Raw genomic sequence first — 14,376 nt, 5'->3', positions numbered from 1 at the left:
AATCATTATTTGAAAGATGCAAACACGTATAGTCATTATCAAAATAGAAATATAATAATAACTTTTGAGGAAAATTTATTTTGATTTTGTTAATTATGAATTTAAAATATAATTATATAAATTTTATTTATTTTATATAAATCTCATGATGCATTTTATATATTAAATTTATGATAAATTAAGTATAAAAAAAAAAATTTCTAGCTGAAATGTTCGCATAATCTAAGGAAAAAAAATATTTGTGTAATGTAATTTGATAATTTAAATATTATTAATTTCAAATTCATTAAATATAAATTTCATAGTCCTCAGTGAAAAAATTTTAGTTAAATAAAGTTCATTTTATATATATTAATGCAGTATTATTTAAAAAAAAATTATTGAATTATTTCATTATATTGTGTTATAAAATAGAAACTCAAACATCAAATTTTATTCCATTAATATTAATTTCATTAAATTTCACTTTTTTATTTGCTAAATGAATTAATTATTAGTATATATATATATATATATATATATATACTTGCTTCTTTGTTTTTATAGAAAGCCATAAATAATACTATAAGATGTATCTCTTCATGCGTCAATTTTGAATCCATATTCAAATCGTTGGACTTCAGAGCACTGCTTTGAAAGCTAAAGAAGGAACAAACAATGATTTTGCCTTGCTGTAAAAATAATTTGGATGGCAAACAGTTTGAATGTAGACGTGCCACATACTAAGTGTATTAATTATAAAATTTATACTTTTTAACTTTTGAATCAAATGATTATGAAAATCGATTATACTGAACGCAATTTCATCTGTTAATACATAAATTAATTATTTGGATGCAACCATGCCTAATTTCCAAATCAAGGAAAAACAATTTATTAATAGCATCAGTAATATATCCATGTAACAATATATGTGTAACTTGTAATTAGCATGGATATAAATGCGTCAACTTATTGGGTTTATGATGGGAGCTCTTAATCTTTTTTATTCTATATCATTAACTAACTCCTATTCTCTTCTCCCATGAAAGAAAGTAGGAATTCATGGACAAAATGTAACCTTGTAATTGGTTCCACTAGGACAAGTAAATGTGCTGGTCTGATCATCTTGAGGGTAACTAAAAGCATCTGGGCACCTATCCTTGAAGAACTTGGAGAAATCGGTTGGGCTACAGCTTCCAGGACCATCAGTGCAGCAATATTGATTGGTTTTAAATACAGTACAAGGATTATTGCAGCCTCCAGGAGCCCGCAACTGGTCTGGGCACTGTCCATTAATATCAGCTGCACATCGGATTCCACGACAGCCACCGGTAGTGGGGCTGAAATCAATTGGGATGTTAAAGCCTTCAACAAGAGATATGTCTAGATAGTCCAAGTTGTTGGGCTGATTGAGTGCAAACTCGGCCAAGGTATTTGGTGGTGAACCGGCCCCTTGGCATTCTAGAGCCTTGTTACAATCACCCGTCTCACATCCGTTGCCATCAAAGTTGCAATTGGTTCGGCCCCAAATTCGAGCCGTATAGGTACATTGGTTTTTACTTGGGTTTTGTCGTATGAAATTGGAATTTTTACTTGGAATTTTGCTAAAGACTGCCACGATTTCTATGCAAAAGAAAAGCATTGACAATCGAGTTTGGACCACCAAAGCAATGTGGGTTTAATTTTTCATTTTCGACTCAATAAAGAAACGATCCAAGACTTCTGACTTCTAATGGCATTAATTAGCGAGGATTCACCCTAAACCTAGAATTAGCCAATTAGAAGAGAGGGGGGTGGGGGGTGGGGCCGGCCTCCAAATACAGGTTCCAAATACGACTATCGATCACTAATACACTTTTTATTAATAAATTTAAAAAAGATATTAATTTATCAAATATAAATCATAAGACTCTATTTAATTCTATTTAAAAATAATCTTTCTTTTTTTTTTTTGCTTTTTTCACTATTTATAATATAAGATTCAAGCAGAAAACGATACCTACCTGGCACGATTTTTTCATGATTACACAAAAAATTATTATTTTTTAATATAACCATTATACATATAATAAATATTTTTTATTTAATCATGATAAAATTCACACATAATATTTATTATAATAAATAATAAAAATATTTTTAAGCAAATGCTATTTTATATTAAAAGTTTAAAAATTTGCTTGGCAATACTATTAAAATTGTTGTTTTAAAAAGTATTTTTTTTAAAATATTAATTAAAAATTAATTTAAAATTAAATTTAATAAATTTTAATTATTAAAATACTAAAATAGTCAAATATTTTTTTAAATTATTTTTTAACAATATTTAAAATAATATTTTTTCCTTAAAAAATAGCGTTAGTCTTAAAATTTTAATGCAAAATAAGTGCGATAGATGTTTATTAGCAATTCAATTACTTTTTATTTTTAGTATATTAAAATTATTTTATATTTCGACTCACTTTTATTTAAAATTTGATAAATAAAAAGCTTAATAGCAGTTGAATTTACACTAATTTCTTACATCAGGTGCATAATATATTTAAATTTATAATAAATTATTTTTTGAGAGATGATAAATTTTTTTCTGCTTTAAATCAATTCTCTGTTCACTCTGACAATAAAAAATAGAATCAAAAAATCTAAATTTCATTTCATAGAGTACTGTTTTTTATCATCATAGATAACTCATCATTTCTTAGGGAATTATCCGCTAGCATGATCACATATATGTCTTTTTCCTTCCATTTTTCGAGAAGAACAGCTCCTCAATATTCATCACTAGTGTCAGTCTATAAGAGAGGTAAATTTTGTAAGATTTTATTCATTATTTAGACAACTGTCATTTGTGCAGTACTTCAATGAAGGGCTTATTTTTTCAGCATTTTTGACGAAAGGAAAGTGTATTTATACATACGTGAAATAAAGTCTCTCAGATAGTTGATAATTACAAGAAGCTGTTGAATTTATTTGATAGTCAAATCATTGTTTGGAAATTTTAATAACTCCTGAGCAATGTGAGGTCACGACTATCGATTACTAATACACTTTTTATTAACAAATTTAACCAAAATATTAATTTATAAAATATAAATCATAAGACTCTATTTAATTCTATTTAAAAATAATCTTTCTTTTTTCTTTGCTTTTTCACTATTTATAATGTAAGATTCAAGCAAAAAATATACCCACCTTGCACGATTTCTTTTTTCTTTGCTTTTTCACTAGTAGTAGCATTAATCCTGTCAGGGATTGCGTGAATTTAAGTTTTTGTTTTAATTAATGAAAATTTTTTTATGAGTTTTAAATAGTTTGTAAATAATGTAATAGGGTTGAGCTGGGCTCCCCTAATCTCAGTTTCTGATAATTACTGGGTTAAGTTGGCCCGAAATGAAATTATAACAGTTTAATTTAAATTATTTTATATGCATATTGGGCCTAAATTGTGGGCCTAGTTATGAATTTGAGAACAGTAAGGCTTACTACGGGCCTCGGGGGCTTTATGCCGGCCCAGGTCCTAGTGCCGGTCCGGCCCATAGGTTGGGTCGTGACAAAGTTAGTATCAGAGCTTAGGCTCTAGATTCATGGGAAATAATATAATTGGGAGTGTAAAAAGGAGTCTTGTTAGGATGTTACATGCGGAGTATAGGATTCTGTTTTGTCTTTTTCTGTAATTCTTTGTTTCTAGATTCTGCGTTATACCTTGGGAAATATAAGAGTACCTCAGTTAGTGTCTTGATTTTCGTGGAGTACATAGAAACGTGAAATAGAGTTAGCAGACATGTTGAGGTTTTTCATGAGGATACGTACTCCTAGAAATACTATATTTTTGTCAGTATGGGTTTAAATGGTGTGCCCATTTTGTGCAAGGCACGAATACATAAAGGTGAGTCTTGAAAGTTCAGTTGCCCTAGATAAGGATGAGGATACCACTGCTGGCAGTCGTCAGTGGATGACCCATTCAGAGTAAGTTTATGATAATATTAGATTCAAGAGAGAAAAGAGATTAGGAGACCTAGTCTGCCAGGACGTATCGTAGTAACTATACAATGTTCTCGATGTCTGCTCTGTAAGCTGCAGATTACAGTACCGACATGAGATTATTGTGTAGAGCTGCGTGCATCCCCGTGGTGCTTCATAATGAGGGTGGTTGCAGATGGCCTCTATTTTGGTACAGTAATACCAGAACAAAGTTCTATATCTGCAGAGGAGTTGAGAACTCCTAGTTAAGCATCTAGAGTTAGAATATTAAAAGGTCACAGTTGGGTGATAACTAGAGTCAGTGACTCAGTTACCCTAGCATGAGCTAGAGTTGCATTAAGAGTTGTCATCAGACCAGAGGTTTCACACTAGTTGCAAAGTAAAGGTGACACCTATAGAGTGAGACTATCTAGTCTTCGGTATGGAATTTTGGATGGTTTTTGCAGAACGATAAACGTTTTGCTTAGAGCTTAGTGAGAATAGAATACATTGTGTGTATTAGCAAGGTGTAAAGTACAACCCTACTACCTAGGGAAGGTCGAAACTATGAATTGATGATTCACAGAGCTATGATATGATAGGAGAGTCATTAATTTAACATGGTTTGGGCAAGGTGGTAAATATAATACCTTTGTTGCAGTAAGTTAGGGTATAGTCCTATCTTTTCAGAAGGGATCAAAGGTTATTACTAATAATGGTGACCAACAAAATAGTGCCCCAGATGGGACTGTAGAGTGTGGTAGAGAGTAGTTGGCTCAGGTATCCTGCAGAGGATACAAGTTCCATTATAGGAATCATATATAATAAGATCACGATAGATGCAAATCCTTTGAATTGGATGACGGGTTTGGGTGCCCGGAATCTTAAGTTTTGGCTAATTGAGTAAACATTGAAAATAATAATAATAATAATAATAATAATAATAATAATAATAATAATAATAATAATAATAATAATAATAATAATAAAATTCCTGTAGAATCAGTTCTTGAGGTAGTAAGGGTATTATGTAAGCTAAAGGATAAGAATAGAAATCATACGATAAAGGTATGACTGCAATTTCCTGAGTTCCTTTCTAACTTCATATTGTTCAAAAAAATAATATAATCTAATTATAATAGTGTTAAGAGTAATAAATTAGCGAAGATAAATCACAGAAGGCCAATGGATAGAGAAAGTGCAGAATGAAAGTTTGGACAATTGATTGCAGATGCAATATAATCTAAATGCTAGTGGAAGTACTAGCCAGAGTGGTCAAAGGACCAAATTTGAGTAGCACAGATATGTGATAACGCGGTAGAGACTCTGAAAGATATAGTTAGCAAGTACAGCTGTCATGTTAGGAAGAAGAATGAAACCAGGGATAGAATAGTCAAGTTCTATTTTGGGTAAGACAAAGGAAATAAATGAAAGGACAACCTGAAGGGCGCGTAATAAAAGGAACAAAGTTAAGATATAGGGTAGGCTAAGTGTTATTACTGGCAAGGTGAATGACAAGGATGGAGAACCCGAAATGGGACCATTAGTGAGAATAGTGATGGAGGTATAGAATCTAGGAATGTGATACTCATAGCATGATGTAGTTGAGATTGTGACAGGGGCTAAAATATAGAGCTTGGAGTTATATGATTGGATCATAATTTATCTATTGCCTATTCCTAAAGTGAAGTGAATAGCAATGGGACAAGATTCTTTTAACTTGTTAACAGTATCAAGAAGATTAGGCGAGGAATACAATAATAATGAGCAAAAGTTAGAAGGTGTGCGATGGTATTGCGGACTATTTAATTAGGCAGAGAAAAAGAAATTAGTAAGTAGTAAGCTGAATAAAAGTCAATCTAAGGGATCAAATAGGTATGATGAGTGGAAAGAATTATAGATAATGACACATAGGCTTTAGGTTAGACTTTTGAGGTAGTGAGAAGGTAGTTAGAGGTTCATTATGAATGTCAAGCAAACATTTTTAGTGTGACCAATAGAATCACTTTGCAGTGAAGCAATAACGACAGAACAACAGTAGGGGTAGAACGAGAAGTGACAAGTATGGGTGGTTATAAATCACTAGAAAGTTCAAGGATCAAATTAATGACCATAGATAAGGGTGGAATTAGTGTTGGAAGAATCTATTAGTAAGAGAAATCTTTCAGGATTCAACAAAAGTTAAGGGCACAATATAAACGATGATAGATATGAATCATAGGTCGAGTATAAATAAAGTTAATAAATTATAAAATATTATGTCAGGAAGGACAATGGTACGGTAAAGTGTTCATGCAGATGATACCTTATAGGTAGAGCACAATTATGCTAGGAGATGATGAAATTTGAAGAGAAAGACCAAGGAACATAGGTTAAACGTTATTATATGGACAATCAGGCGTAGTTGAATATAAGAGAATATTTTTCTTTCTTTTCAAGTTTAGCTCGTGTTTTTTATTCTAGAGCGTTATATAAGGAACAGAAACTGAGTCAAGGAGACCTAGTTATTTAAGAGTTTGGTAGGCACCGATCCATACACAATTTCCTGATATGAGAATGACAGTAAGTGCATACTTAGTGTTAAGTATGAAAGGGCGATCAGAGTAATAACATGAGTTAAATCGAGCTAGTTACTAGGGCTTACAACCCTTTTGAACTATAAGCTGGAGGAAGTGCTAATTGCTAATGAGTTTCAATAGATGAAATTGTTGCTAATGGGAAAAGTGAGGCTGAAGTTTGGAAAGCTATAGGCAGTATATGTGATTATATTAAGGAGAATGAACACATGAAGTATTTTGTTTAGAATTAAGGCATGGCACACATTTCCCACAGTCGTGTTAGTTCAGATGGAACTTATAGTTTCAGGGGCTTCTATCCATCTAGGATGAGCAATTTCCTACTGAGGTTGGTGGGGAATGATAATATTCTGATAGTTAAGTTGGAAAAAGGGGATACAAAAAGAATTTTCTATGGGTAATTATAAGTGTTACATAAGGTGAAGAATGTGCCAGTAGGAGTAAATCGTAAGGTTAGATTCTCAAAGTAATGGAACTAGTAATCAAGATAAGATTAAGAAATAAAAAGAAAGTTAAAGTTGATGATGAGATAGACATCTTTGAAGGAAAAAGGTGTAAGGGTGAAATAGGACTAAGATTAATGAATAAGTATAACAGGTTGAAAAGATATCAACAATACTAGAAATAGGAAAAAGGAAGTGGATAAGATCCAAAGGACAAGAAGAAAGCTCGATAGAGCTAGTTATAATGATGAGGATAAGGAGGAATAGGTATGCTAGGAACACACTAAGAGAAGTTTAAAACAAGTTATTATGAGATGATAGATTAAAGAAGTAGTAGAGCCTCGATCTAAGTGCCAATGTGTCAGAAGTAGGCCACATACTAAGAAGCTTTAGGAAAAAGTCTAGCTATTCTCATTCCAGAGGAGGAGTGAGAATTGATAAAGTCACAGGGATTGAGTTGTCAGGGAGTATAAACACTTTTGTTATATAAGAGAAGAGACCCAGTTCACTTTCCAATGTTGATAAATGATACACTTGGCCCTTGGAGGGGACTCTACCTGACTGGTTACATAAGATGGACAGAGGTTAGTCTAAGTACCTTAGTAATGACACAAAAGAGATTAAAAATTTGAAGTATCATGAGAGTGAAAAGATTTATAGGTATTGACCACTGAGGTCATAAAAAGAGTGAAGATCTCGAACAAGATGCCTAGATTAGGTGCTACAAGAAAGCTACTCATAGAATGCCTTAGGATAAGGAACATAAGTCATGTTTTGGGGAAACCGAGATTATTAAAACAAAGAAATGAGGACTGAAGTCACCAAGAGACACGTGAGGGCGTAATAAAAATGAGGTAAGCGCCAAAGTCGATTAAAGTTATCAGATATCAAGTTGAGAGTAGTGGAGTTATAATGAATACCTGAGATGTCCGAAGAATGGGCAATGAATAGCCAAGAGATAAGAGCATCTCCAGAAAGAGATGATGACAAATAGGACACTATAGTAGAATCAGAGAACAGTAGAATATCATATATAATATACGAAAAGTTTGAAGAATAAATGTTTTACCAATCTCTGCATAACTGGAGGAGTAATATTTTACCAATCTCTAATAATCTTCTTTTCCTTATCTCTTGTTTATTCGAAAATTCGAGGACGAATTTTTCTTAAGGGGGGAAGAATGTAACAACCCAAAAATTTAAAAATAATAATAACAATAAATAAATAAATAAATTAATTAAAAATTAAATTAAACTTTAACATAATAAAATAATTTAGGACCTAGTTGAAAACCTCTAAGAAGTTGAGGGACTAATGGTGTAATTAGAAGTTAAAAAAAAAAAAACTACAGAAACTTAAAAAACGCAGCAGCACCCCCTCCCCCCCCCCCCCATTCTCTCTCCCCGACTCCACTCCCCCCCTCACTTTCTCCCTCCCATTTTCGTCCTGGCCAAAGATCGCCGGTGAGGTACCGCCTTCCCCGTGTCGAGCAAGCACTGCACGGCAAAGACCGAGCAGGAAGCAGCAGAAAGACAGAGAAGGAGAGAGGAAAGAGAGGAGAGAGGGAGAGCGCGCGACAAGGGCTCGACTTCCTGGCGTCGCCCCGGCCAACTCCGGCGGCCATTTCCTGTGATTTCAAGTGCCACGGACTCCCAAGATGATGAACTTTCAAATGAGACCAGTGGCACCCTGTTTGGTGGCCTGAGGAAAGAGAACCGGCGAGGGAAAGTTGGAAGAAAATCATATGGGTTTCTCGGTTTCCGATCACTTTTCTGGCGATCCGACCGTCGGATCTGAAATCCGAGGCCACCGATGGACTCAGGACGACGAGATCTTCGAGATAGGACTGGTCCCACTCCGATCAGATACCGTTTGAAAAAGGCGATAATCGGACGATCCAGATCGCTTGGTGAGATTTTCAAACTTTTTCGATTCCCAAAATTTAAAAATAATTTTAGGATAATTATTAACAAAATTTGAACTTTATTTAGGTGCGATCGGATCGAGGATGGCTCACCGACGCCGGGACCGCATTTTCAGCCAGATCTGGCTGCTCGGTAGCCCGTATCAGAATGTGGTTAATATTACAGTCAATCCTAGCATTTTCAGACGTTCTGGACGCGTTCCAGTTGTCAGAATTGGCACAGGTAAATCCGAATTCTAAGTTGCTCATTTTCGACTAATATCGATTTAGAATAAAATTCATAAAATATTCGTGGATGATCGAAAAATTATAATTCCTTTTGCAATATTCTTGTAATATTATTAAGGACCACGGGGCGAAATTTTAGAATTTTTAGAGCTTGTTTGAGTGGATTTTTGTAAAATGTCAATTATAGGGACTAAAATGTAATTTTTAAGATTTTGAGTATTGTCTGATTTGGATGGCCCAGGAGGGGCCATGTGATGTTGATGAGATGTGATTGTGGAAATTGAGAATTTAGAAGTATTATTTGAATCTTTTTGCAGGTTGGGTAGGTTCCAAGTATAGGGAAAACTCTGCCGGATTTTCGACATGAATTAGGCTGTTTGTTGTCTCTTTAGAGTTTTATTTTGACTTAGTACTAATAAATTTATAATTTAATTATTAGGTGATCGAGATAAGCTATTTTTCTGCATCCAGCAGCCACAATAGTCATCGGTATACTGTGAGTAAAATATTAATTTTAATTGTAATTTCGATATTATTATATGTTCAAGCATGCCCATGCATCACTTATATGTATATATCTATGTAGTTAAACTCTAGGCACGTTTTATGTTGCATTCACAACTGTTAAAGTGCCATGGATGTTGTTGTGGTAATTTGGAGTAGTGTGTATGCGTTGGCGTGCGTGTGATGTGGTGTTGGCTATGGATAGGACAGGTAGACACGGCTTGAGATCTTCGCTGGGACCTCGATTTGGTTATTAAGTGGAAGTCCGAGCTGAGTTCTTCGCTGGCACAGGTTGGATTAAGAGAGCTGTATAGGGGATCAACTCCCATATATATATTGTTTGACATTATTGGGTGTGTGAGTGCTCCAAATTACCTTTTTGCTGTTATGATGTGAAAATATATGACGATATTGCATTTCACTCTACAGGGTGCATTAGCTTTAGATAGCTATAGAGATTATGGTTAAAATTGATATTTTACTCTCTGAGTCGAACGCTCACTCCTGTTCACAATATTTTTCCAGGCTACAGGAGGAGACCTTTTTCAGAATAACCTGTCCCTTTCCTCGCAGGTTATGAAAAGATTACTTAATTGTATTGTTATTCTCTTAATTCGTAATTTAGGACTCCGCATGTACTAGTAGTAGCATTAATCCTGTCAGAGACTACGTGAATTTAAGTTTTTATTTTAATTAATGAAAATTTTTTTATGAGTTTTAAATAGTTTGTAAATAATGTAATAGGGTTGAGCTGGGTTCCCTAATCTCAGTTTCTGATAATTACTGGGTTAAGTTGGCCCGAAATGAAATTATAACAGTTTAATTTAAATTATTTTATAATCATATTGGGCCTAAATTGTGGGCCTAGTTATAGATTTGAGAACAGTAAGGCTTACTACGGGCCTCGGGGGTTTTATGCCGGCCCAGGTCCTAGTGCCGGTCCGGCCCATAGATTGGGTCGTGACCGCAGTTTCAGCTATTAATACATAAATTAATTATTTTGATGCAGCTATGCCTAATTTCTAAATCAAGGAAAAATAATTTATTAATAGCATCAGTAATATATCTATGTAACAACATATATGTAACTTGTAATTGGCATGGATATAAATGCATAAACTTATTGGGTTTATGATTGGAGCTCTTAATTTTTTTTACTCTATATTATTAACTATCTTCTATTCTCTTCTCCCATGAAAGAAAGTAGAAATTCATGGACAAAATGTAACCTTGTAATTGGTTCCACTAGGACAAGTAAACGTGTTGGTCTGATCATCTAGAGGGTAACTATAAGCATCTGAGCACCTATCCTTGAAGAACCTGGAGAAATCGGTTGGGCCACAGCTTCCAGAAATATCAAAGCAACAATATTGATTGGTTTTAAATACAGCACAAGGATTATTGCAGCCTCCAGGAGCCCTCAACTGGTCTGGGCACTGTCCATTAATATCAGCAGCACATCGGATTCCACGACAGCCACCAGTAGTGGGGCTGAAAACAATTGGAATGTTAAACCCATCAACAAGAGATATGTCTAGATAGTCCAAGTTGTCGGCCTGATTGAGTGCAAACTCTTTGGTGGTGAACCGCTGCCTTGGCATTCTACAGCCTTGTTACAATCGCCCGTCTCACATCCGTTGCCATCAAAGTTGCAATTGGTTCGGCCCCAAATTCGAGCCGTTGCGGTGCCTGGTGCTACGTCAAATGTCCAAGTTTGGCCTGAGTCTAGACGACGCCCACCCCCAGGTGAGGCTGCAGCCCAAACTGTATAGGTACATTGGTTCACAACATCAAAAGTGGCTGCATGGATAGCGGTAAAAAGGAGGGTAAGAGAAAGGAGAATGTGAGGAAGAGCATTGATGAGACCCATCGTTTCAGCTTTTAAATGCTTATGTGATTTGTTGGGGCTAGATTAGTCAAGGGTAAGGAGTATTTACCAATGGGTTTTCCGTGTGAAATTGGAATTTTTACTTGGACTTTTGCTAAAGACCTTGCCAAGATTTCTATGCAAAAGAAAAGCTTGGGCCACAAAAGCGACGTGGGTTTAATTTTCCATTTTGGAATTAATTAAGAAACGATCCATCCAAGACTTCTGTCTTCCGATGGCATTAATTAGCGTGGACTTCACGCTAAACTTAGAATTAGCCGATTAGGAGGGAACTACGATTAAAGATTTAGTAAGAGGCTAGTAATGTGTAATTATTATTTTTGTAATAAAGTATTTAATATTGTTGAGAAAAGTATTTTTTTAAAATATATTAATCAACAAAATATTAAAAATAATTTAAAATTAAATTTTATAAATTTTAGTTATAAAAATATTAAAATAAAAGTATTTTTTAATTATTTTTTTAATAATATTTAAAAACTAAAAAGTTTTAGCCCACCACCATTGCACTGTAAGATTAAAAAACAAATTACTCAACTTGGGTTGATCCATTGCTAGTTGCTCTATGTCCACGTTGTTTTATTTTGTATGCAAGGTCTAAAATCTTTATATTAATTTATTAAATATAAATTCTTATTTTGTATGCAAAAGTCTTGCTAGGGATTTTAGAGAGAGACAGAGTCTTCTCATTCTTTCTAGAAATCATTGTCTTTCATTTTTTTTTCTCTCATCTCTTTAATTATTGAATAGTTATAAGTGAGATTTTGTAACAACCAAAAAAATAAATAAATAAATAAAAAGGGGGAAAGGGGGGATGGGACTTGGCGTGTGACAGTGGATTTCCATTGTCACTGTCAGTTAAAAAAAAAATAATAATAATAATTTTTTAAACAAAAAATCAGGCGGAGCCCCCTCCCTCCTCCCCCCCCCCCCCCCCCTCCCCAATTTCTCTCCTCCCCTCTCTTCTTCTTCTTACCTTCTCCGGTGACCGACCAACGACCTCCCAAGCAGCTCCCCACCCAGCCGGTGACCTCCCAAGCGGCGGCAACAGCTCGAAATCCTGTTAATGGTAGAGAGAGAGAAAGAAAAAAAAAGATGGTCCCAAACTTTGAATGCTCGTATCCGGCGATCCCGACGTCCGATTGGAGTGATTCCAGCGGCTATGGACTCCTAAGAGCGAGCCCTTTCAGATGACACCAGCCTCGCCGAATTTGGTAACCGTTTCCGGCGCCGGCGAGGAGAGAGAAAATCAACTTTTTTTTTTACTTTTCGACGAGATTTCCGACGATCCGACCGTTAGATTGACGATCCGAGACCACCTATGGATTGAGGGAGAGGAGAGGAACATGATGATATGATCAGATCCGACAAATGTCGCTGGCGGCCAGCCACTGTGCCCGGTGGTTCCGGTGAGCTTTGGGGATGATTCAACTTCCAGATGCTTCCTCATAAATTTTTAGAATTTTTGAGACACAGATAAGCTTCGGGGAAGATTATTTTCATTATATCTCTATCTGTGGAGCATAAATGCAGTGTCCCTTAAACAGGAAAAATTTGAGAAAAATTTTAAGAAAAATATATGATGAAAGTAAAATTATTTGGAGATATTCTAAGGTGTTTGTTGAATTTTTTAGTGATTGTAGAATATTTTTGAAAAATATAGGTGGATTTTAGTTAGATTTTTTAGCATATGGACATATAAGATTATTTAAAATTAAGATATTTAAATTTATATGATTGGTTGAAACTTGAGGATGAAGATTTAAATATGTAAATATTGAATTGGGTTGAATTAAGAATATGTTAGCTATTGAAAACTTATGAAATTGAGTAATATTCTTGAATAAAATATTCATGGGTGGTTAGAAAATTACAATTCCTTTTACAATAGCCTTATAATATTATTAAGGACCGCAGGGCAAAATTTTAGAATTTTTAGAGCTTGTTTGAGTTGATTTTTATAAAATATCAATTATAGGGACTAAAACGTAATTTTTAAGATTTTGAGTATTGCTTGATTTGGAGGGCCCAGGAGGGGCCATATAATGATGATGAGATATGAGTTGAATTTAGAAGTGTTATTTGAGCCTTTTTGCAGATTGGGTAGGTCTTAGGTATAGGGGAAACTCTGCTGGATTTTCGACATGAATTAGGTTGTCTGTTATCTCTTTAGAGTTTTATTTTGACTTAGTATTAACAAATTTATAATATAATTATTTAAGTGATCGATGTCAGCTATTCTCTTCCATCCACCAGCCACAATAGTCATCGGTGTACTGTGAGTAAAATATTAATTTTAATTGTAATTTCGATATTATTATATGTTCAAGCATGCCCATGCATCACTTATAAATTTGTATTTATGTAGTTAAACACTAGGCATGTTTTATGTTGCATTCATAATTGTTGAAGTGCCATGGATGTTGTTTGTGGTAATTTGGAGCAGTGTGCGTGAGTTGGCGTGCGTGTGGTATGGTGTTGGCTATGGACAGGACGGAGTATACACGGCTTGAGATCTTCGCTGGGACCCGGTCCTTCGGGGCAGACACGGCTTAAGTTCTTTGCTGGGACCCCGATTTGGTTTATTAAGAGAAAGTCCGACTTGAGTTCTTCGCTGGCACAGGTTGGATTAAGAGGGTTGTATAGGGGATTAGCTCCCATATATGTATTGTTTGACCTTATCGGGTGTGTGAGTGCTCCAGATTACCTTTTTACTGTTATGGTGTGAAAATATTGACGATGTTGCATTTCACTCTACAGGGTGCATTAGCTTTAGATAGTTATAGAGATTATAGTTAAAATTGATATTTTACTTTCTGAGTCGAACGCTCACTCCTGTTCACCATATTTTTTCAGGCTACAGGAGGAGA

General features: G+C 34.7%; 1 protein-coding gene and 1 pseudogene across 1 annotated transcript; both read right to left on the bottom strand.

Moving 5' to 3' along the window:
- Nucleotides 1-850: 850 nt before the first annotated feature.
- On the bottom strand, nucleotides 851-1,624 carry LOC131174706 (thaumatin-like protein 1). Its single transcript, XM_058138487.1, has one exon. The coding sequence runs from the start codon at nucleotides 1,622-1,624 to the stop codon at nucleotides 1,043-1,045; it is 582 nt and encodes a 193-aa protein (XP_057994470.1). The 3' UTR covers nucleotides 851-1,042.
- Nucleotides 1,625-10,829: 9,205 nt separating this feature from the next.
- Nucleotides 10,830-11,563, bottom strand: LOC131174790 (thaumatin-like protein 1; annotated as a pseudogene).
- Nucleotides 11,564-14,376: the final 2,813 nt, after the last annotated feature.

This window comes from Hevea brasiliensis, chromosome 16 (genome assembly GCF_030052815.1).
Source record: "Hevea brasiliensis isolate MT/VB/25A 57/8 chromosome 16, ASM3005281v1, whole genome shotgun sequence".
In the NCBI taxonomy this organism is placed as follows: domain Eukaryota; kingdom Viridiplantae; phylum Streptophyta; class Magnoliopsida; order Malpighiales; family Euphorbiaceae; genus Hevea; species Hevea brasiliensis.
The sequence above is the reverse complement of the archived record's forward strand: the minus strand, read 5'-3'. Positions and strand labels throughout refer to the sequence as shown.